This window comes from Globicephala melas, chromosome 17 (assembly GCF_963455315.2).
Source record: "Globicephala melas chromosome 17, mGloMel1.2, whole genome shotgun sequence".
NCBI lineage: Eukaryota > Metazoa > Chordata > Mammalia > Artiodactyla > Delphinidae > Globicephala > Globicephala melas.
In genome coordinates, this window is record NC_083330.1 from 46620987 (window position 1) to 46644128 (window position 23142).

Genomic DNA, 23142 nt, shown 5'->3' on the forward strand with positions numbered 1-23142 from the left:
AGAGTCTGCCTATGATCTCAAAGTCCCATATTTCTCAAACTTGGGTTCAAGTGTGCCTAAGATAACCAAATATGTGTTTAGAAAGGAGACCCAGGCACCCTGGGGGGAATGAATTTGAAGGTGGAAAACCTGGAAGCAAGAAAACAAGAGGCCACTGCAAAGTTACTGAGATGAAGAGGATCTGAATTAGGGCCTCTCTAATGTAGAATTAAAATTGCCATGTAAATAAAATACAGCAAATCCCCTACATACGAACAAGGTCCATTCTGAGAGCGCATTTGTAAGTCCAATTTGTTCCTAAGTCCAACACAGTTAGCCTAGGTACCCAACTAACACAATCGGCTATACAGTACTGTACTGTAATAGGTTTATAATACTTTTCACACAAATGATACATAAAAAACAAACACAAAAAATAAAACATTTTTAATCTTACCGTACCTTGAAAAGTACAGTAGTACAGTACAATAGCTGGCCTACAGGGGCTGGCATCGAGTGAACAGGCAAGAAGAGTTACTGACTGAAGGAGGGAGAGGAGGTGGGAGATGGTAGAGCTGAAGGATCCTCAGCAATAGGAGACGGAGGGCAGGCTGCAATCTCACTCACGCCTGACGCTGATGGCACAGGTTCTGGTTCCTTGCTGGATTCAATTCTATCTACCCTCTTGAAAAAATGATCCAGTGATGTCTGGGTAGTAGCTCTTTTTCCCTTGTCATAGATGACACGGTAGCACTGCACTGCATTCTGAATGCCTGCTGCAACCTTCGTGTACTGTTCTACATTCAGGTCCTGTGCCTCAAAAACGAACAGTGCCTCCTCAAATAAAGAAAAGAAAATCCCCTTGCCATTTCCTGCATTGTGAATCTCTTTGGTTCTTCAGTTACTCTTTCTTCCTCTTGTCTCTTCATCCTTTCTCTGGGCCTCCAATTCCATCAGGTCTTTATTAGTAAGCTCCTCATTTTACACAGCAAGGAGTTCAGTGAAGTCGTCCTCTTGCAGACCTAGCTCCAGCTTTTCGCTGAGAGTCACTACGTTGCTCTTTGGACTCCATCCACCTTCTCAAACCCATGAAAATCATCAACAAACTGCAGGCAAAGGTTCTTCCAAACCCCATTCATGGTGACAGCCGTAACCTCATGCCAAGAAAAGTCAATGTTTTTTATGGCCTTGTAGATGTTATAGTCCCTCCAAAATTGTTGCAAGGTTCTTCCCGATTCATCACTCGCCTTTACTGCCTAACGAAAAGTGTGATGTAAAAAATATTTTTTGAAAGTCACTATAACTCCCTGGTCCATAGGTTGGATAAGTGATGTACTATTTGGTGGCAGATGGCAGATACTTTGACTTTGGGATGCAAGTTGTCCATGAATGGAGGGTGGCCCGGAGCACTGTCAAGCAGCAAAAGAATGTTAAATGGGAGATCCTTCTCCACGCAGTATTTCTCTACCTCTGGGATAAAGTGGTGGAAAAACCAGTCCTGGAAAATGGCCTGTGTAACCCAGGCTTTGGGGTTATTCTTCCATACAAGAGAAGCCCTTGGCTATGTTTTTAAGGGTCTTGGGTTCTCTGAATGATAAACTAAGACAGGCTTCAGCTTCACATCACCGGAAGTATTGCCACCAGACAGAGTCATCCTATCCTTTGGTGCCTTATAGCCTGGCATCAACTTTTCCTCCTTACTGATGTAATGTCAGTCTGGCATCCTCTTCCAGTACAGTCCTGTCTCATCCACATTAAAAACCTGCTCAGGTAAACACATGCCTTCAATAATTTCTCAAAGCGTTTCATGAAATTCCCAGGGAGCTACCGTATCTGCACTCGCTGCCTCACCACTTACTTTTACGTTGTGAGGTTAGCTCTAGCCTTGAACCGATGAAACCAGCCATGGTTGGCGTTAAAAGATGAGCCCTCTGATTCTCTGCTGTTTCTTCTTCAAGTCTTCATAAAGGCTTTTAATTTTCTCTTGAATCAGCATTAAGCTGAGCGGGACTCGACGCTGATGCTGATCCTGCATCTACACACCGAGAAGTTTCTCCATCTCCTCCATCACTTTTCCACGCTTCTTTGATATTATTGTCAACATCATTGGCACAGCAGACTTCACAAGTTCCGTGATCTTGCCCTTGTTCTTTAGAATCATGCCAATGGTTGAACAATTCATGTTATAAGAACGAGCGACGTCTACCATCTTTTTGCCTCGCTCCACTCTCTCAATTATTCACTTCTGTTTCCATCGTTATTACTTGGCGCTTCTTAGCAGTACCAGCTACATCACCACTGCTTTTACACCTGCTTCCGGACATCATGGGCTTGAAATAAAGATACTATACTACTGTACTCTACACAGCACTGTAAAGTACACAAAAGCACAACCACTTGTAGAGGATGCACGCACGTGACGATGTATGCCAGACACGTGAACTTACATGATTGGACATCGAACACACATTCGCATCTTTGAAAGTTCACGACTTGAAGGTTTGTATGTATGGGACTTACTGTACAGTGAATACTTTTGGCCTAAATGGCCTCATAATTGTCTTAAAAACACTTGCCACCGAAGATTTAGTAGGTGCATCTAAATACCTCCTGCGTAACTGTTACAATGGCCTACAATAGTACTAAAAGATGTCAACAGACACAATTGGAAGATAGAAAAGTTTGCTGTGCAGGAGGGAGGCAAGATAGGGGACACTAATTTTTACTACCCTATTACAACCTGTTTCATTTGTTGGGTATTAGTTTTACCCCTCCTTTCCTCTGTTACGCTGAAGAGTTGGTAAAACCAATCCCCTCCACCTGTACTCTATGTCAGCATTTTGAAACCTGCAGATGGGTCAAGAAATTGATTGAGGAGATCATTAAAACAAAACAAAAAAAACCCCAAACCAAAACAACAAAAAACCCGCACCAACAACAGACTGGAATAGAAGACAATATAAATGACATCACAAGTAGTAAGGATAACTATTACCGTAAGAAACTTGTTTCAGTAATATGTGTACATGTGTGCTCGCACCAGAGAGCAAAGATAAAATTTATTTCCTACTGAGGGCTGTGGCCAAAAAGTTTAAAAGAGACTGCTCTAGATTCTGCTTAGAACCCCTTAGAATTCTCACTCATTAGCTTCCTGTCTCCATCTCCAATCTCTTTCTCACTTTTAGTTTTTTCCCATCAAAATGTAAACACTAAAGTATCTCCTGAGTGTCTCCTCTCAGATCCCAGTGCCTCCATGTCAGTTAAGCTTCTGGAAGAGATAACTACAATCTCAGCATGGACTTTCTCACCTCCATTGTTTCTCAATCCACTGCAAGCTGGTTTGGGCCTCCACCTGCTACTGCAGGTTAAAGACCTCCAAGTGCACTTTGGGATTCCTCTCTATTTAACCCTTGAGCAGCACCTGACATCATTTACCTCCTAAAACACACTTCTTTGGGCTAGTTTCACTCTCTCCTGATTTTCCTCTTACTTCTTTGGCCACGAAATTTCCTTTGCAGCCTCCTTCTCTTCTGCCCATCCTTTAAATGCTGATTTTTTTAGGCAGTCTTTCCACTCAACAGGGGTAGTCTCTCGATCTTTAAGTAGCTTCAATTTCTATCCCTGCGCTATGGTTTCCACATCTCTAGTCCTGATTTCATTCCTAACATCCAGACCTGGCTTCCATTTTTACATGGCATAAAAGATGTGTCAATCCAGAAGCTTAACTTTCTGGAATAATTTTCATTTCAACCTTTAGCATTTTACCCTTTAGTTATACCAAACTACCCACTTATGGTTTCAGTCTAACAGCATATGCTTAGTTATACCAAACTACCCACTGATGGTTTCAGTCTAACAGCATATACTATGAAATCAGACTTCCTGGGTTTGAACCCCAATTCCAACACTTACTGTGTGACCCTGAGTAAGTTACTAGATTACTCTGTGCCTGAGTTTTCTCATCCACAAAATGGTAAAAATAACAGAACCTAACTTTAAAAGTTACAGAGAATTAAGTGAGTTAATACATATAAAGCTCCTAAAAGCATGCCTGGCACATAGCAAACATTCGGTAAGTATTACTTTATTTATGCTACTGGGTCTTGCAATACCACATACATACAAAACTTGACTGTATGCTATTCTTGTTATGGGGTCTACATTTTGGTTCCTTGATTAACCTACAGATTAGGATTTCAGGTTATTTTAGAAAATTACTACTTTTATACCTCACTCACATTCTTTGTTGGGGCTCCCTCTCATCAATCTTGATGACTTAAAGTGTCATCTTGAACAGTTTAAGTCTTGAAGTTATAAGGGGCCTCAATAATCACCTCAAGTGACCTTTCCACCCAACACAATAATATTTTCTAACCTCTGTCATCCAACTGCTGAACCACTGCCCATCATTGCCAGTTTCACTTCTGAGCACCAGCACTTTGCCAGGCCAAAATCTGCTTCCCTGTAATTTCCACCCAACCTCTGTCTGACCTTCAGATCACCTTCAATAAGGCAGCTCCCTTTCCCACATGGCAGTTCTTATACCTTAAGTCCCTCCCACCCCCTAAGTTAAACTAGTTCCTCCAGTCATTTCTCGTATGAAATGATTTCTAATCCTTTGACTACTCTGGACACATCTGAGTTCCAATCTGTACCTGAACTCATTGAAATATTGCAGGTTTGGTTTAATGGTCAAGACTAACACCCCCATCACTAGGTATTATAATTTTATTATAAGGGCTTAATTTTATGAAAGCATAAAAACTCTAGTACTAATGCTGGTGGCCAGGCAACTATTTTGATTTCAGTTATTCATCTTCCTAAGTTTTCTTCTTTCTTATCACCATTTCACAGCCACACTATGGGCTTGTTATTACAAAGTTCTGCTTCAACTCCTAGATCTTTAATTTTGTCTCCCAATCCTATCTCAATCACGTCAGCCCTACTGGCCTCCTAATACTCTCACCATTTCACCAAGACTACCAATATTCTCAGGTACCAAGAATTCCCTTTTCTCAGGCACAGTTTGCTTCACAGCACTGTCTTAAACTCATCAGGCCAACCACACTATTCCTCAATGATCACCTCAACCATCACCTCTTCTGCTCTTACATAAAATGCTGCAGAAGAGAAATACCAAGTCATATAGGCCTGCACCTGCACCCAAGTCCAGAATTCCTGCCTTCATGTTCAAGCCACAGTATACCAGGAATTCCTAGAGGTACTGGGGTAAGTCGTTAAGTGCCAGAGGGTACTTGAGTTAGCCTGCCTGGATTCAAATTCAGATCTATCTTTACAAACTTGTGACTTGGGCAAGTTAGTCAGCTTCGATTATTCTCACCTGTATAACAGGGATAATAAATTCACAGGGTTGTTCAGAGTAGTAAATGATATAATGCAAGTAAGGTTCTTAGTTCATTGCTCTTGCTGCAAGTAAATGCTCAATGAATGTTCCCTGTTGTCATAATTATTATTTGTGTGTGCATGGTAAACTATGGAAATTATATGCCTCTGTGGGTTTTCTTCTAGGGAGAACACTCCATAATTTCCACTGATTTTCAATGGCTTCTTGCCTCCTCTCCAGCTGTCAAAAATTTTAGTCCTTCTCTGGGGAACCTCAAGATCTAACGGAGGGCTTCCCTGGTGGCACAGTGGTTGAGAATCTGCCTGCCAATGCAGGGGACACGGATTCGAGCCCTGGTCTGGGAAGATCCCACATGCCGCGGAGCAACTAGGCCCGTGAGCCACAACTACTGAACCTGTGCTCCACAACAAGAGAGGCCGCGACAGTGAGAGGCCCGCGCACCGCAATTAAGAGTGGCCCCTGCTCGCCGCAAGTAGAGAAAGCCCTCGCACAGAAACGAAGACCCAACACACCCAAAAATAAATAAATAAATAAATTTATAATTTAAAAAAGGATCTAATGGAACATTTACAGATACACATATATATCCGTGGTCATCACCAATCTACACTTTTCTTTTTTTTTTTTTTTTTTTTTTGCGGTACGCGGGCCTCTTACTGTTGTGGCCTCTCCCGTTGCAGAGCACAGGCTCCGGACGCACAGACTCAATGGCCATGGCTCACGGGACCAGCTGCTCCGCGGCATGTGGGATCTTCCCAGACCAGGCATGAACGCGCGTCCCCTGCATCGGCAGGCAGACTCTCAACCACTGCGCCACCAGGGAAGCCCTACACTTTTCTTAACAGTCTATCTCTACTCATGTTTTCGTATTTGGATTTATTCCATTTTGTCCTTAATTTTATGTTGTCTACAATTACTTTTTATTTGACTAAGTCTCAAACCTACCATTAGAATTTAAGTTTCCTGAGGGCAAGAACTTTAGGTGCTTCTGTATCCCATAAAGCAGTCTACAAATGTTAAAAGACCAATATACACCAGGTGAACAGAATACAATTACCTAACTCTTTAAGATAATCGACTTCTGATCTAATTCTCATGGTAGAAATTAACTTGTAGTAATGAAATAGAGCAGGACCCTATGGTCCTTTCCCCCCACATCCTCCGCCTGCCTTTTGCCTGTAGAAAAACTTTGGTCAGTGAATAAGTTTAGGGCTTCCCTGGTGGTGCAGTGGTTGAGAGTCCGCCTGCCGATGCAGGGGACACGGGTTCATGCCCCGGTCCGGGAAGATCCCACATGCCACGGAACAGCTGGGCCCATGAGCCATGGCCGCTGAGCCTGCGCGTCTGGAGCCTGTGCTCCACAACAGGAGAGGCCACAACAGTGAGAGGCCCGCATACCGGAAAACAAACAAACAAACAAACAAACAAAAAAAAGAGTAAGTTTAATTAGAGAACTGAGAAAATACGGAAGCAAAGGAAAACGGTCAAACAGGACCAAATAATAATAATTTACTCATTTAGCAAAGTCAAGGACCTTTAGTTCCTCTTCAAGGGCTGTAGATAATATTCTGAGCCATATACTTTGAGCTGTTTTGTAGATACTGAAATGCTCGCCAGGTGGAAGAAGTTAACTACATGATGACTAGATTAGCCATGACATAAGCTGCCACAATTGCAAGAACTGGCCTCAAGGAAATGGGAACAAACCGACCCTGGAACTGAAGACTAGCTGTACTTAAAACAATAAAGATTATGCTGCATGACCAATTTCAAGATGACTGTCAGAGCTGCCTGTGTTGTTTCTACATGTAGCCCCCTCCCTCCGCCTATAAAAGGTCTTACCGACTGACTGTCCAGGAAGGGGGTGTGGGAATCAGTCTTTGGACACGAGCGGCCCTCCCGCCCCCAGATGCCTGCCTCTGAAATAAAGCAAACTTTCCCTTCCACCAACTTTGCCTCTTTATTGGCTTTTGAATGGCGAGCAGCCGGACCCCACTTTTAGTAATAGTAATGAGAACAGAAATGACAGAAAATACTTTCCAAATAAAGTTATCAAAGACCTTCTTTGAAGCTATCTTTTCCAGAAATTAACGTTGAGTTTATCTGTTAAAGTACTTTGTTAATTGCAATATACTTAATTCACTTAACTCAATGAAATTAATTCAATAAAGCCAAATAAAGAATACTATTTGAATTCTAGCTAGTTATTCCTTCACAGGACATTCCTTCACAGGACACTGTAAACACCAAAACCAAACTTTCAAGAGAATTCTATCCCAACCTCATTCCTAACCCTCTGCTAAGGATTACTCCCTACTCCAAGCACTTGCATTTTCCCTCTCAGCCCTGCGGCCAAACACGTGACTATCCTTAGCTTTCAAAGTACAGGTTTCCCTGGCTATGCGAAAGTAAAGCATGAAAGCTTTAATAAGCCAAAACTGCATAAAGCGAAGAAGCAATTACCGTAACACACACCTTGCTAATGGATGCACAACATAAATCCAGATAAAGCACAGATGCTCACAGACACAGTTCAAAGTTATGGCGGCTTGATGCTGTAAAGCGAACTTTCGAAAAGCGGGAGAAACCTGTACCTCCAAGGGTGAATTATTTACACCTGTGAGGGTTAAGCCCTAAAATGTGATAAACCCTTTCTTATTTTATAAATCAGGCTTTGAGTCCCACGTTCTATACCAATGAGAACTTTTCTCAGACTTTTATATCCATATTCCTCATTCCTCAGTATTAGGGAAAGGGGACGACGTTTGCCAGACCACTTTACCAAACTCCCCTCCCTCAAATCTGGCCCCAGGCGAGCCCGGACAAACAGCATCTTCTTCAGCGCTCGCCTCACCTGCCTTGTGGAAGAGGCAGGAGAGGCCAATGCCTCCGACTGCGTCTTTTATCACTCAGTTCGGGGTGACAGCAAGGAGAAGCCCAGGGTCTGAGCGGTTTCTTACCGGCGAAGCGGATCTTCACGAGATCCAGCGGGTGCAGCGCGAGGTTGGAAAGGACCCCGCCGGTAACGCCCGCCACCAGATTCTCGTACCGGACGTGGCGGAATACTGTGCTCCACGCCGACGACCCGGACGCCGACTGGCCCTGGCCCGTCATGGGCTCAGGGCCCGGTGATGCCGTGGAAGTGGGACGAGATGCAGTGGCCGCCACCGTGGCGACGGTCGCCACGCTGGAGCAGAAACCGCAGGGCACGAGCCCACTTCCGGAACCCGCGCGTGGAGTCACACGCCTGGGCGCGGGATGAAGCCTAGAGACCCAGGAGCTAGGGGTACAGAAGTGCGCTGCCGCACGCCACGCCTACCCAGAGGAGAGCGAGAAGGGGGCGGGGCGCCTCCGCCAAGTTCCCGCCCCGCCTCGCCCACCTCGGCGGCTGGCTTAGGCCGAAGGGCGTGGATGGGAGAACACCACTGAAACACCGCCCCCAGCCAACCTTTGTCCGCAAAACTACGGAGCACCGCAGGGCCCAGCGAAACCCGGTTTCCGCTCCGTGGAAGTCACGTGACAGGAAGTAGTCTAGAAGAAGCGGAAGTGGTGTGTGTTCGTGGAGGAGGAGGCGACGGCAACAGCAACTTCAAGGGGAAGGCTCGTGGAGTCGGGAAGAACTAGGAGCAAGATGAAGGTGAAGATGTTGAGCCGGAAGCCGGACAGCTATGTCCGCGAAACCAAACTGGACTTACAGAGAGGTGAGACAAGTTAGTCGGGAGTCCACCAGGCTTGGATCTGGCCTCGGTTTCCACCGAATAAAGCTGGAGGGGATCTTGGTGTTCCACTCTCGTTCTTTTCCTGTTCCTTTTCGCCAGGGCATAAAGCCGTTCTGGTACTGGGTAGCAGAACCCTTGTTTTCAAGTACTTTTTCTAATAACTTTCTCTAGTGGTAAGAGGGAAAGTTAGTTATATGGGGAAATGATTCCACCTCCCCCTTTCCAGCTGCTGCTCCCTGATTGTTCTCAGGTTCCTGTTCAAGAAAAGAGGAACTTGAGTGAGCCAAACTCGTGGATTGAAGGATTTAACAATTGAGCAGATCGTTAAACTTTTCCCGTTGCTCTAACTTTTGGCTAATTTACTCCTTAAAATTACGTCCTTCTGGATGTGGGAAGAGATAAAGGTGAAACGTAAAGCCATCAGTTCTCTCTTAAAAACTTGTGGAGAAGTTTGATGTGGGAATGGCTAAAATGAAATTAATGAGCTTTATTTTTCTGTTACTGGGTGTCTTGTTCCCCCATTAACATGCTGACTGCTTATGAATTATAACTCGTGATACCTGAATGACAAGGGACCATCCATGTATGAACAGACTATTCTAAGCGAAGAGAATAACAGGTGCAATGCCTTAAGGCAGGAATAAACTAAAGGCATAAAAAAAGGCCATGTCTTCGGAGTTTGAGTAAGGGGTTAAGCCGTAGAAGGTGAGGCTGGAACAATATTTCACTATCATTGAGTCGTGGAGAATATATATATATATGTATATATATATAAAATGAGCAATGCTAAGTAAATATATGGTCTCTGCTCACAAAATGTTTACAGGTTAAGTAACAAAACAGTAATGCTTCTAAAATGCAAATTAGGTTGTGTCATTTGGACTTGACATCATCCCTATTCCTTGAACTTGCTCCCATCTTCCTCTTCAGTTTCACCAGTGATTACTTTTCCCACAACTAGCTTACATTTACTCTTGCCAGTCTGAGTGCATTACAGTCATTCTCTTTGAGGCATCCTGTGTCACAAGCCCTTACCCAGTTTCTCTCCTAGCTCTGGGAAGCTTTCTCTGAACAATAGTGTTTCCAAACTTATCCCCTGCACATTTCTCCCCATCCTGTACACACTTAAGCACTCTCCTTCTATGTTTCTGTCACATATTTTTATACTAATATCAGAGTTTTTATTACATTGCCTCGTTATTATTGTGACTATCAGTCTTTCCCATCAGACTGAGCTTGCAGAGAGTGGTATAATCGTATTTGGTTCTATATCCTGTATTTAGACATCACCTGGTACCTAGGAGTTGCATTATTAATGTCTGAATGAAGGAATGAGTGAATGACTGGCTGGTCACAGAATCTTGAGGTTAGGAAGTTATTAGTTACCTGATCTTGTTATTAGGGATCTTATTTCTTATAACATCTTCCTATTTCTTTATAGTTTCTGGATGGAAGTGTTAATAGATAACAAAATGGAAAGATTGAAGTATTGGAGCTCTGTGAAACATAAAATAAGGAAGACAATTCCATGATTTTCTGGTAATTTTGGAAAGGTTTTGGACAAAGGGTCTTCAACTTTTGTATTCTCCACAGTGCTAGGCACAGTGTCCCTGATAAACGTTTTTTGAGTAACAAATAGAATGATTAGCTGAGGAAGACCACAGGAAATATTTAATGTGAATTATTTTATTAAGAGGAATCATTCTTATTTCAGTTCCAAGAAACTATGATCCTACCTTACATCCTTTTGAGGTCCCACGAGAATATGTAAGAGCTTTAAATGCCACCAAACTGGAACGGGTTTTTGCGAAACCGTTCCTTGCTTCCCTGGATGGTCACCGAGACGGAGTCAGTTGCTTGGCTAAACATCCGAAGAGTCTGGCTACTGTCCTTTCTGGGGCATGTGATGGAGAGGCAAGTGTCACTCTAAACGTTGATATTTTAAACTAAAAATAGTTATATTACAAACGTTCTTCCTTTAGTTGTGCGTTACTGTGGCTTTTAACTGTTTTGATTTTATTTTTCTATGTTCTGTTTTCTTTTAATTCTCAATAGTAAATTCTATTTGAATTGGTAATATCAGTAGTTTCTTATCTAAACCTAAGATATTTAAAATGTATAACTTAAGGCTATTTGACAGTAAGTAATAAGGCATGTTTACAGTACAGATATTTAACTGTGAGTTTTTTTCCACAGAGAATGTTATTAACAGTTCAACACTTAATTTCCCCACTCTGGCAAAGAAAGAAAGCTTTGAAACACTTTAAACTAGAATCAACAGAGTATTTAACAGGTTCAGTTTTCTGCTTGTTGATATTCTTATCCATAGACATTGCATTATTTTAATCTAGAGGATTTTGTCTTTAGCTGTCTGGTAGAGTGATTTACAGCCTTTTCAGTGTTGAATTTATTTTTCTTGGAATGTACTCCTGTGCCTGAACGTTTTTAATTTATATGTCACTGAAATTTCCTAGTATGCTTTATCGTAGGTTAGAATTTGGAACTTAACTAAACGAAAATGTATTCGTGTGATACAAGCACATGAAGGTTTTGTACGAGGAATATGTACTCGCTTTTGTGGGACTTCCTTTTTTACTGTAAGTATAATGCAGTTAAATCATTAACTCTTTTCAACATGTATAAACTGATGTAATTGAATATTTTCTGAGTTCATTTTCATGGTCCAAGGCCCTTTCAGAGTTTCACAATGCAAAATAACTTACTAAAACTTGGAAAAGTCCTGGTTTTCTTTATGTAATCCAGCCTTTTCCATACTTTTTATACATAATTACTTAACATATTACTGAACTAATATTCTATAGGACACTCAGAAGTGGGATTAAAACAAGATGAGTAGGGACTTCCCTGGTGGCACACTGGTTAAGAATCCGTCTGCCAATGTAGGGGACACAGGTTTGATCCCTGGTCTGGGAAGATCCCACGTGCTGCGGAGCAACTAAACCCGTGCGCCACAGCTACTGAGCCTGCGCTCTGGAGCCCGTGCTCCACAACAGGAGAAGCCACCGCAATGAGAAGCCCATGCACCAAGAGTAGCCCCCGCTCGCCGCAACTAGAGAAAGCCTGTGCGCAGCAACGAGGACTCAAGGCAGCCAAAAAAAAAAAAAAAAAAACCACTTTAAAAAAAGAAAACAAAACAAGATGAGTAATTTGTACTCCTTTGTCTGTTATTAATACATCATTGAAGGATTTTTTTTGTATGATAAAATACACATAACATAAAATTTACCATTCTAACCATTTTTAAGTGTACATTTCAGTGGCATTAAGTACATTCACATCATTGTACACCATCACCACTATCACCTTCGCAGACTGAAACTCTGTACCCATTAAATACTAACTCCACATCTCCCACGCCTACCTCCCACCCCCGAGCTACCGGTAATCACTGTTGGACTTTGTGTCTCTGTGTGTCTCATTTATTTCACTTAGTATAATGTCCTTAAGGCTCATCCATGTTGTAGCATGTATCAGAATTTCTTTCCTTTTTAAGGCTGAATAATATTCCATTATATGTATATAGCACATTTTGTTTATCCATTCATCCATCAATGGACGTTTGGGTTATTTCCAACTTTTGGCTTTTGTGAATAATGCTATCATATACAAATACGTGTTCAAGTTCATTGAAAGCTTTTTAATAGGGGAATGACAGAATCTATGCTGAGCTTTGAGATTTTGACAGCAGTAAGTGATCAGTTTGGAGGCTGTTTTAATAGTATGCATAAGCAATAATAGTCCTGGGGAGTGAAAACAGTTGAAAGTAATTGTTAGGTTTAGGAACATTTTTATTTTGGGGATTAGAAACGGTTTTATGGAGGTATAATTGACATATAGTACTGTGTAAGTTTAAGGTGTACAGCAATAATGATTTGACTTACATGCATCATGAAATGATTATCACAGTAAGTTGAGTGAACATCCATCATCTCATATAAATACAAAATTAAAGAAATAGAAAAAGGATTTTTTTTCTTGTGATGAGAACTCTTAGGATTTAGTCTCAACAACTTTCATATATAACATACAGCCATGTTAATTATATTTATCATGTTGTACATTACATCTCTAATATTTATCTTATAAATAAGTTTGTACCTTTCACTGCCTTCATCCAGTTTCCCCCTTCCACCTATGGTAACCACAAATCTCATCTCTTTTTCTATAAGTTTGTTTTTCTGTTTTTGAAGTATAATTGACCTACAGCACTGTTAGTTCTTGGTGTACAATATAGTGATTCAATATTTCTATGCATTTCAAAATGATCACTACAGTAAGTCTAGTTATGATGTCACCATATATATAGATACCCATAGTTATTGAGTATATACACTGTACACTTATTTTGCAACTGGAAGTTCATACCTCTTAATCTCTCTCACCTATTTCTCTCATTCCCCCACCCCCTCCCCTCTGGCAACCACCTTTTTGTGCTCTATATTTATAATTCTGTTTCCATTTTGTTATGTTTGTTCATTTGTTTTTTAGATTTCACATATAAGTGAAATCATACAGTGTTTATCTTTCTCTGTCTGACTTATTTCACTTAGCATTATACCCTCTAGGTCCATCGATGTTCTTGCAAATCACAAGATTTCATTTTTTTTTATGGCTGAATTATATTCCATTGTATATATATATAATACATTTTCTTTATCCATTCATCTGTTGATGGGCACTTAGGTTGCTTCCCTGTCTTGTATTGTTAATAATGCTGCATTGAGCATAGGGGTGCTTGTATCTTTTCTGATTAGTGTTTTTGTTATCTTCCAATAAATACCTAGGAGTTGAATTGCTGGGTCATACGGTAGTTCTATTTTTAATTTTTTGAGGAATCTCCATGCTGTTTTCCATAGTGGCTACACCAATTTCCATCCCCACCAACAGTGCACAAAGGTTTCCTTTTCTCTGCATCCTCACCAACACTTGTTATTTGTTGGCTTTGATAATAACAATTCTCACAGGTGTAAGGTGATATCTGATTGTGGTTTTGATTTGCATTTGCCTGATGGTTAGTAATGTTGAGCATCTTTTCCTGTGTCTAATTTGCCATCTGTTTGTCTTCTTTAAAAAAAAGTCTATACAGAGCCTCTGCCATTTTTTATTTGAGTTGTTTTTTTGATACTGAGTTGTATGAGTTCTTTGTATACTTTGGATATTAACCCGTTAATGGATATATCGTTTGCAAATATCGTTTGCCTTTTCATCTTGTTGATAGTTTTCTTTGCTGTACAAAAGTTTTTTAAGTTTGATGGAGTCCCATTTGTTTCCCTTGCCTGAGGAAACATTTCCAAAAAAAATTAGTAAAATCGATGTTTACCTACTATCTTGAACATATCTGCCACATACCAAAGTCTAATTTACCATAGATTGTTGCCTTGCTTTTATTTGGGCTAAGGCGGCAACAGTTCTACTCACCATTTCTTTCACCATCTGTGCAACTGTCAGCTTAGTGAAAAGACAAGCAATGCCTTTACTAACACGAAAATAGTCTCAACCTCCTGGACCCCTGAAAAATTCTCAGGGTCCTTCAGAAGTCTACACTTCACAGTTTGACAACCTCTGACTTAATAGTTTCTGGAGTTTTGTGTCATGAAGAGAAGGACTTTACCCATGCCAAGATTTAAAAATGCCTTCTCTCTAGTATTTTTTATGGGTTTTGTTGCATTTTTTACCTTTTAAATTACCTGGAATTTTATTTTTATATAAGATGTCAGATTGGTTCATACTTCTTAAATGACCGATCTGATCTCACAATACCATTTTATTGTAATTCATTTTTCTCCCTAATTTGAAAAGTCATCTTTATTACAATAATGCAGTTTTTGCCATGTTCATGACCTAACTTTGTTTCTACCCTACTCTTCTTTTGCTCTGCTCATGCTGTTTTAAATTTTATGTACTTCATGTGTTTGTCACAAACCTTTACTATAACAAGGTGGGACATAAATGCATCAATAAATACAGTACTGGAAAGAATATGGTATGTGTTATTTTTTGAACTGAGAGGTTTATAATTTGATGTATGTGTTGGCAAGTGTACAGTTTATAACTTGTTCATTATCATCATCATCATAAATATTTCTAGGTTGGTGATGACAAAACTGTGAAGCAGTGGAAAATGGATGGACCAAGCTATGGAGAAGAGGAGGAACCATTGCATACAATATTAGGAAAGGTACAAAAATAAATTGACCCATACTTGGGCTATTAGAATTCTTCTCTTTTACCTACAATTATTTCATAATTTTAATTTCAAAAAAGATATAAATAAGAAATCAGACACTTTAGGCTGCAATAATTGACCTGTTCTAAGCAACATTTAATGCAATGAATGTCCTTTGCAGTTCAAGAATTTGAACAGTTCTTCGGTGTTCATTGCAGTAGGGTTCAGTTTCTGTTTTTAGCTAGAAGATGCAGTGAAATATTTCCTATAGCAAGAACATGGGAGGAAATCTGTAAAGGTCAGAAAAAAGTGCTTCAACTTCTGATTTATATCATCATGGATCTTTCACAAAGCTCAGAATTTCTTACTTGAAAGAATTCTTTAGGAAATGAATAAATGCAATAGTGTGGTTTTTGTATAAATCTTACTTACATTTCTTAACATTCTGCAAATCAGATGATATAGTTTAGTTATAGCTTAATAATTCAGATAATTTGGCCTACCCATGTTTTTTAATGCTTACGTTTTGATACTAAGTGAAATTCTGAAATTAGAATTAATCTTTAAATATCGCATCTTTAAAATCTCTTTGTCATTTCAGTATTATATTTAGTATATATTTAGGTTCTGCTTTTCAGGTTTCAAGAAGTTCTAAATGTTCTTTCTTTAGATGAGGGGTCCAGCCCATGATCAGGGCCTTCCTGTGTTCTAATGGTCAATCTAAGTGTTCTTGAAGGGACGTGGAGGTGGGATATTAGTATGAAATGGAAATAATTTGCAGATGGTAAAAAATTAGTAATTCGTAAAACAAAATTGGTTTCATTCTTGTAAAATGTCTTTTCTCTAGGAGTTCCAAAGATTTTTGAAACATTTAGTGTTACCCCTTCTCTGTGGTATTGGGGGTTAATTCTTATTATGGAAAAGTTTGTAGGACTTGCCTTCATGAATAGAAAATAATTCTAAATCTGTGGATGCTGATAAGAGTTCTTAAAAGCTTAAAGTATTGGCTAAATAGTTCCCTTTAATTTGCTTTGCAAACATTTTTTGCCATACGGTACGAAGGTAGACTTTAAGCTGGTCCTGAATAGATGAGTCGCATATTTTTAAGTAAATAATACCAAATTTATGAGATTTATTGCTTTCAACAGTCTTAGCATCCACGCTCGCCAATTTTATTTCTCCCCATAAATTTTAATGCAGTTGTCTGTATCTGTGTTTCTGTCCTGGGAATCAGTACTTCATATGTTAAATGTGGAATTAAGTTTTTTAGAAATTACCTTTGTGTTTCATTAGTTGGTTCCAAGATCCTTCAATACCCAATGATGATTTAAAAATTACTTCACTGATATGTATTCAAACTTAATTAAATACATCCCATGTTAACATTTTTCTTCGTTCCCAGAATGTGTGATAAGAAACATCATTTCTTATGGTAGAGTTTTCTCCTTTCAGTGAGGGCTTCAAAGAAACTTCTTTGTGAACTGGGATTTTCTTAAACAAATGAGAGTGTAGAGAAATATATTTAAAATATTCTGTAGATTTGAAGTACTAATGAAAAGACTCATCTATAACAACATCTTTGCTTTAAAAGACAGTATATACAGGAATTGATCATCACTGGAAAGAAGCTGTTTTTGCCACATGTGGACAGCAAGTAGACATTTGGGATGAACAAAGAACCAGTCCTATATGTTCAATGACTTGGGGATTTGACAGTATAAGCAGTGTTAAATTTAACCCAATTGAGGTAATGTTCCTTTTTGAAATATGTTCTGCTTATTGTTTTCTTTTTATCTAGTAATTTCAGCTCTGTTTAGGAAACTTTTGAATGTATGATACAAGAATTTTCTGAATTTTAATGGTATTCTAGCATTTGGTCCATTTTCCAGATTATATCTGAGTTCTTATACCTTTGTTCAGGTCTTGACATGTTTGCCTACAGTTATAGTCCCAGATACTAGTGTTCAGCACTGTTAAGAGGTGGGTGTGTGCATGTGCTCGTGGGGGTAAAATCCACGTACACACTGTCCTGTGAAACTCCAGTTTTATTTGTGCCTTCAACACTCGATGTTCCACAGATTAACATCTTTGTACCTTTAGGAAAATGTTAATTTTTCTTAACTCTCTTGGAGATCAGAAGAAGGAGTGTTGAGCATTGTTTTCTTTAATTATTTGTACATGGCAGGGGCACCAGTGCTTCAAAATAATATGCATGGTTATTTTTGTACTACATGATAATTAGTTACATTTTTCTTTGCTCAGAAGTCTGAACTGTGATTCCTAATTTCTTCCAGGTCTAAGGGAAGAGTTAGAGATTAGCCTACTTTTTTTTTTATAAATTTAGTTATTTTATTTTTGGCTGCATTGGGTCTTTGTCGCTGCATGTGGGCTTTCTCTAGTTGCGGCGAGCGGGGGCTACTCTTCGTTGCGGTGTGTGGGCTTCTCATTGTGTTGGCTTCTCTTGTGGAGCACGGGCTCTAGACGCATGGGCTTCAGTAGTTGTGGCACGTGGGCTCAGTAGTTGTGGCTCGCGGGTTCTAGAACACAGGCTCAGTAGCTGTGGCACACGGGCTTAGTTGCTCCGTGGCATGTGGGATCTTCCCGGACCAGGGCTCGAACCCTTGTCCCCTGCATTGGCAGGCAGATTCTTAACTACTGCGCCACCAGGGAAGTTCCTACTTATTGTTTATTCAGGTCCGAATTTGGGAAAGGAGGTTTCCCTGAAGGCAAAGCTATCCCCTGGACTCCAGACTTTTCCCTGAGCTTTTCCTGAATACGTAACGATTGATGAACTCATTTTCTAGAAGACTCAGTAAAGATGGCTTTTCCTGCAGAAAGAAAAGGAAATCATTGCATGTGTAAGCTGATTTTAGAAATTATCAGGAGATTATCTTGTTAGATGGTATCAGAGAAAATCCTGATCTTCAAGTTTTACACTCTTAGAGACCCTAACTGATAAAAGGAGGGAAAAAGGTTAAGTCAGAGTAGCAGCGTATTAAGACTGAGGTGCTGCGGTGTGATGTGAACTTGGCTTTGAGGTGCTGCTGAGAAGTCAGTCAGAGGATGCCCTCCTGCCTCCAGCACACACCTGCATATACACTTCTGGGAGAGGCTGCAGGTCTAGAGCAGGGGTTGCCAAGCTATGGTCTATGAGCCCACTGCCTGTTTTTGTTAAAAAAAAAAAAAAAGTTTTACTGAAACACAGCCGTGCTAATGCCCTTTTGCTCATTTATTGTTTGTAACTGCATTTGCACTACAAAGTAAAGAAAGCACTGCAGAAACCATATGGCCCACAAAGCCTAAAATACTTCCTTTCTGGCCCTTTACAGAAAATGTTTGCTGCTCGCTGGTGCAGGGTATCTGTCCCTACTATATCTTCCTCACTCCATCCTCTGTCTACCTTCCCTGTGTTCCCCTTGGTTGTAGAAGTGAGATATGGCATGAAGGGGCAAGCCAGCTTTGCAGAGCCAGCCCAAGGTGACACTAGGCAGAAGCAGGTTACAAACACAAGCAACTTGTGGGAACATTTTATGTCTTACTTGTGGTGGACCTAGTTTGGAACTGTATTTCCTGCCAGCATGCCTTTGCATTGACCTTATGCAAGTCACAGTTTTTCTCTGTATTTGTTTATTTTTAAAATGAGATTAATTATATCTTCCATTGTGCGTCATAGGTTTGTTGTAAGCGTAAAATGTGATAATATATGTGAATATTTTTAAAAGGTGCTCCCCAAATTTAAGATGGTGGTGTTACTGCTATTTAAAAAAAAAAATAAACAGGAGGAACAGACAGATACTGATTCCTAGTTCTCTAAAGGGTAAATGAGATCTTTTGTTTCTCTGTTTTGGTGAACACCTGTGTCAGAAGAGCTGATGGCCAATTCTAAAATCATAATTAATTATTAGTGATGACCTAGCAACCATGTTTTTCAAATTTGCCTGTATAAAAACTCTATTTGTTCAGCTGTGTGTGAATGCGTGTTTTATTAACCTACGAACTGACTTAGTGGTAAAAGCAAATGGTGTGCATGTCTCTTACCCTGTATTAAACTTAATGGAAAGGGCGTGTTGCTATGAACAAATGGAGTGTATTTGTCTCCTAATCATTAATAATTAATTTTCTGTTAAAATATTGAAGCCTAGAATTCTCATAAAGCCAAAAGTTTATGCTGAGCAGTGCTACATTTTACAGTATGAAAGTCAGCTTTCCGTCTAGGTAGAATTTTTTGCTTTGTTCAAATTAAAGTCTTTACTTTTAGAAACAGAACCTGGTCAGACTTTGGAGTGACATAATGAGAAACTAAGAAAGGTTGAGAGGAGTCACTAACTAGGGGAAAGGCTCAGAGAAGAAGTGGTTTAAGAAGGAGGGTTTTGGAAAGAACTGAGAAGAGATCGTGATGGTAGCATTGGCTTTATGAGTTTTGTTTGAACTATATACACCCATGTAGTAGGAGCTAGCAGGCCATACAGCTGCTTAGTAAATGACTCTTCTAGTTCCTGTTAATGCTTGCAGTAGGAATAATAGAGGCAGAAGCCAAGAGTTGTGTCAGGAACCATGGGTGAGGAGGAATGGTACTACAAAGGGTGGGATTTGGGACTCCACTGGTAGGTAGATGGCTTATTTTCACTTATGCCAAGGATTATGTAAGCACTTAGCACATTTATAACTGACTTACAAATAAATATTTTAAACATCTTGGAACAGTTGGACAAGGGACACACCTAGTTTATACAGAGAGTTAATAAACATGAGGAAATGTTTAACTGCTAATAAAGCAGTAATTTATATAGTAGGCCCTCCACATCCGCGGGTTCTGTGTCTGCGGTTACAGAGGGCAAGGGACTCGTGCATCTGTGGATTTTGGTATCCGTGGGTGGTCCTGAAACCAGTCCCCCACAGATGCCAAAGGATGACAGTATATAGGGAATATTGCCATACAGATATTATTTTTAAATGGCACTACCTATTGCTGCCCAGCTGCAGTAAAATTAATATATTTCCACACTGTAATGTATATTGGTACAACTCCTTGGAAAACAATTACTCCTAAATATCAAAAGCGATAAAATTGTTCATACTTTTTGATTGAGTAACGCCACTACTAAAATCTTACCCTTAGAAAAAGAAGAGCTAAATGTATGCAGATGTTTTTTGAAGTGTTATTTATAATACTGAAGAACAGGAAACAGGTCTAAGTTGAAGAATGGATAAGTAAAATATGTTGTTTTAAAATAGAATGCAGAATTATCTGTACAGTATCATCACAGGCATCTAAAGTGGGGATTTAACAATGAAAATACTTGGCTTAGGTTGCTGAGATTATGAGTGATTCATTGTACCCTCTGAAAATGGACTTTAATGTTATAACTTTGTATCTTAAACATAAACATTGAGGGTAATTAAATCATTTGTTCACTGAATGGACATGGTTTGCTGCCAAGCCTAGCTTTTAACTGATGATTGTTATACCTATTTTTAGACATTTCTCTTGGGAAGTTGTGCTTCTGACAGGAATATAGTACTATATGATATGAGGCAAGCTACTCCTCTGAAAAAGGTGAGTTTCAGTTTGTCTTCTGCTTTATACAGTTCTTAATGCATCCCCCTGTAAGTGGAGTGACTGAAAATATGGAGCAAATGTTTTTTCAGAATTAAAAAACTCTTTAATAGAGGTGTCCTTAGAACCCAAAATGATCATAATGGCATTCTCTCAATTTCCTGTTGCTTGTTAGAGACCCTTAAGTTTCCATGAGGTACTGTATCCTAGTCTTTGTGTCTTTCATAATGCCAGCAGATTTTAGGCATCTAGTTTGTATTTACTGAATTGGAAGTTCTTTTTTTTTTTTTTTTTTTTTTTTTTGCGGTACGCAGGCCTCTCACTGTTGTGGCCTCTCCCGTTGTGGAGCACAGGCTCCGGACGTGCAGGCTCAGCGGCCATGGCTCACGGGCCCAGCCGCTCCGCGGCATGTGGGATCTTCCCGGACCTGGGCACGAACCTGCGTCCCCTGCATCGGCAGGTAGACTCTCAACCACTGCGCCACCAGGGAAGCCCAAATTGGAAGTTCTTAAAAAAGTATTGCATCCTGTTACATCAGGCCCTGTGATTATCATATGACACATATGGTATTTTATTCCAGAAAGTTTTATAACTAATTCACATAACTACCTTTATTTGTTCAGTTACATGCCAAGGGGGTTGACGTTTTATTTAGACAAGCTCTGTCCTGTTCAAGGTGTCAGATTTCCCAACAGTTCTAAAGCAGTCATTCCAGGACTTAGATATCAAAGTTAATACAACCTTAAGTTGATTCTAGAGAGGGAGAGAAATATTGTTGGTAAAGAGGGGAGTGCCATTATAAGTAAAAAGGTATAAAGTTGATTTCAGGTGCTAGAATTGAGAGAGAGCAAGAAGAGCTAGACCTTGTTCATGTGCCACAAGTCCGATGTCCACACGTAACAGAAATGTTTTTAATATTTTTGTTGTTTCCTAACAGGTAATAAATTCAGAAATATTAGGAGTAGAGTATATTCCTTAAAGTTTGAACTAGATAAATAGGATAATCTTTCCAAAGTATACTACCACTCCAATCATTTCACTCATTCATGTGATATGGAGGGAAGATCCTGCATGAACTTTGGTGTTAGACTTTAAGCAGGTAACTTAACCTGTGTTTCTCCTGTGAAATGGTGGTATTAATAGCTACCTTGCAGCCCAATGGTAAGAATAAAACAAGATACTTAAGCATTTAGCAGAATGCTAACATGAAGTACTAGTTTAATAATAGTAATTTCTACCTCCTTCACTCCTCCATTCTCAGTTGTTAATAATAGTGCTTCATTACTTTGAGGTTGAAGAAAAGAACTGTAGCTCTCAAGCGGCTCCAAAATCTGGTCCCAAATTGTATTCCATTTATTTATTTGCTTTAGTCAGTAAGGGTTTGTTACATGTATGTCACGTTGATGGATGCAGACATGCTATTTTCTGTTATTTCTCTGTTCTACCTACTAGACTATCAATGTTTCTTCTATCTTTTCTCTCCTTAATGTAGCTGTTCTCATTCAGGGGTTGTACCACCCCACCAAGTATATTTTTGGAAGTGTGGGAGCGACATTTAAGAGACTGTTACTCGCATTTAATGGGCCGGCTCCCGAGAGGCTAAATATCTTCCAGTGGACAGTCACACACAACAAAAGATTATCCTGCCCAGAATGTTCCTTTTGAGAAACACGATAATATTTCTGGACCTTCACAGATCAGCTCAAATCATGCTTATCTTTTGAAACCTTTCTTCTCCACTTTAACCCTAAGCTCACCATTAATTTTGCCCCTGATTTGATACTTGATTATTTGCTGCTTCACTGTTTATATTTTAACTCTTCTTAATGTGTATCTCATTTTCCTGACTAAACTATAAGCTTTTTGAGGTCAAGGGACCATTTATTAAGCATTTTAATATTTTTCAGTATTTAGCACTCTGCCTGTGTGTTCAGTAAACAATTATTGATTTTCTTTTCCTATTGCATTGAGCCAAGTACTGTGCACATAATAGGTATTTACTAAAGTACTTGCTTAAATCAATGAGAAAAGAAGGAAGGGAAACGAAGTGGGAATTTATCCATTTTAGAGGGACTTAATTTCATAGTAATGGGTTAGTGTATGCTTCTTCTCCTAGGTCATCTTAGATATGAGAACAAATACAATTTGCTGGAACCCTATGGAAGCATTCATTTTTACTGCAGCAAACGAAGATTACAAGTAAGTTTCCCTCTTTAAAACTTACTTAATTTCTATCAGAAATAACTCAGTTGTATGCCTTACTAATGAAATATGTTTTCCTAGGTAGTATTCCTTCATATACTCTAGAAAATTGCTGTTTGTTTTGCTAAAAAAA

The 23142-nt window shown here is 39.7% G+C and overlaps 2 protein-coding genes across 3 annotated transcripts in view; one reads left to right on the forward strand and one right to left on the reverse strand.

Moving 5' to 3' along the window:
* The window catches only part of SLC25A32 (solute carrier family 25 member 32), a 50069-nt gene extending 41273 nt beyond the window's left edge, over positions 1 to 8796 (reverse strand). Inside the window, exon 1 of the mRNA XM_030863070.3 lies at positions 8305 to 8796. Coding sequence (XP_030718930.1) covers positions 8305 to 8458 — 154 coding nt within the window. The 5' untranslated portion in view covers positions 8459 to 8796. The remainder of the gene's footprint in view (positions 1 to 8304) is intronic.
* Positions 8797 to 8888: 92 nt separating this feature from the next.
* Positions 8889 to 23142, forward strand: part of DCAF13 (DDB1 and CUL4 associated factor 13) — a 35646-nt gene continuing 21392 nt past the window's right edge. For both annotated transcript variants that reach the window (XR_009559615.1, XM_030863068.3), the window contains exons 1-7: positions 8889 to 9045; positions 10778 to 10977; positions 11553 to 11660; positions 15173 to 15262; positions 16842 to 16997; positions 20730 to 20807; positions 22924 to 23006. Coding sequence is in view for 1 of the 2 variants with exons in the window: in XM_030863068.3 (XP_030718928.2) it covers positions 8976 to 9045; positions 10778 to 10977; positions 11553 to 11660; positions 15173 to 15262; positions 16842 to 16997; positions 20730 to 20807; positions 22924 to 23006 (785 nt within the window). In the remaining variant the exon portion in view is untranslated. The remainder of the gene's footprint in view (positions 9046 to 10777; positions 10978 to 11552; positions 11661 to 15172; positions 15263 to 16841; positions 16998 to 20729; positions 20808 to 22923; positions 23007 to 23142) is intronic.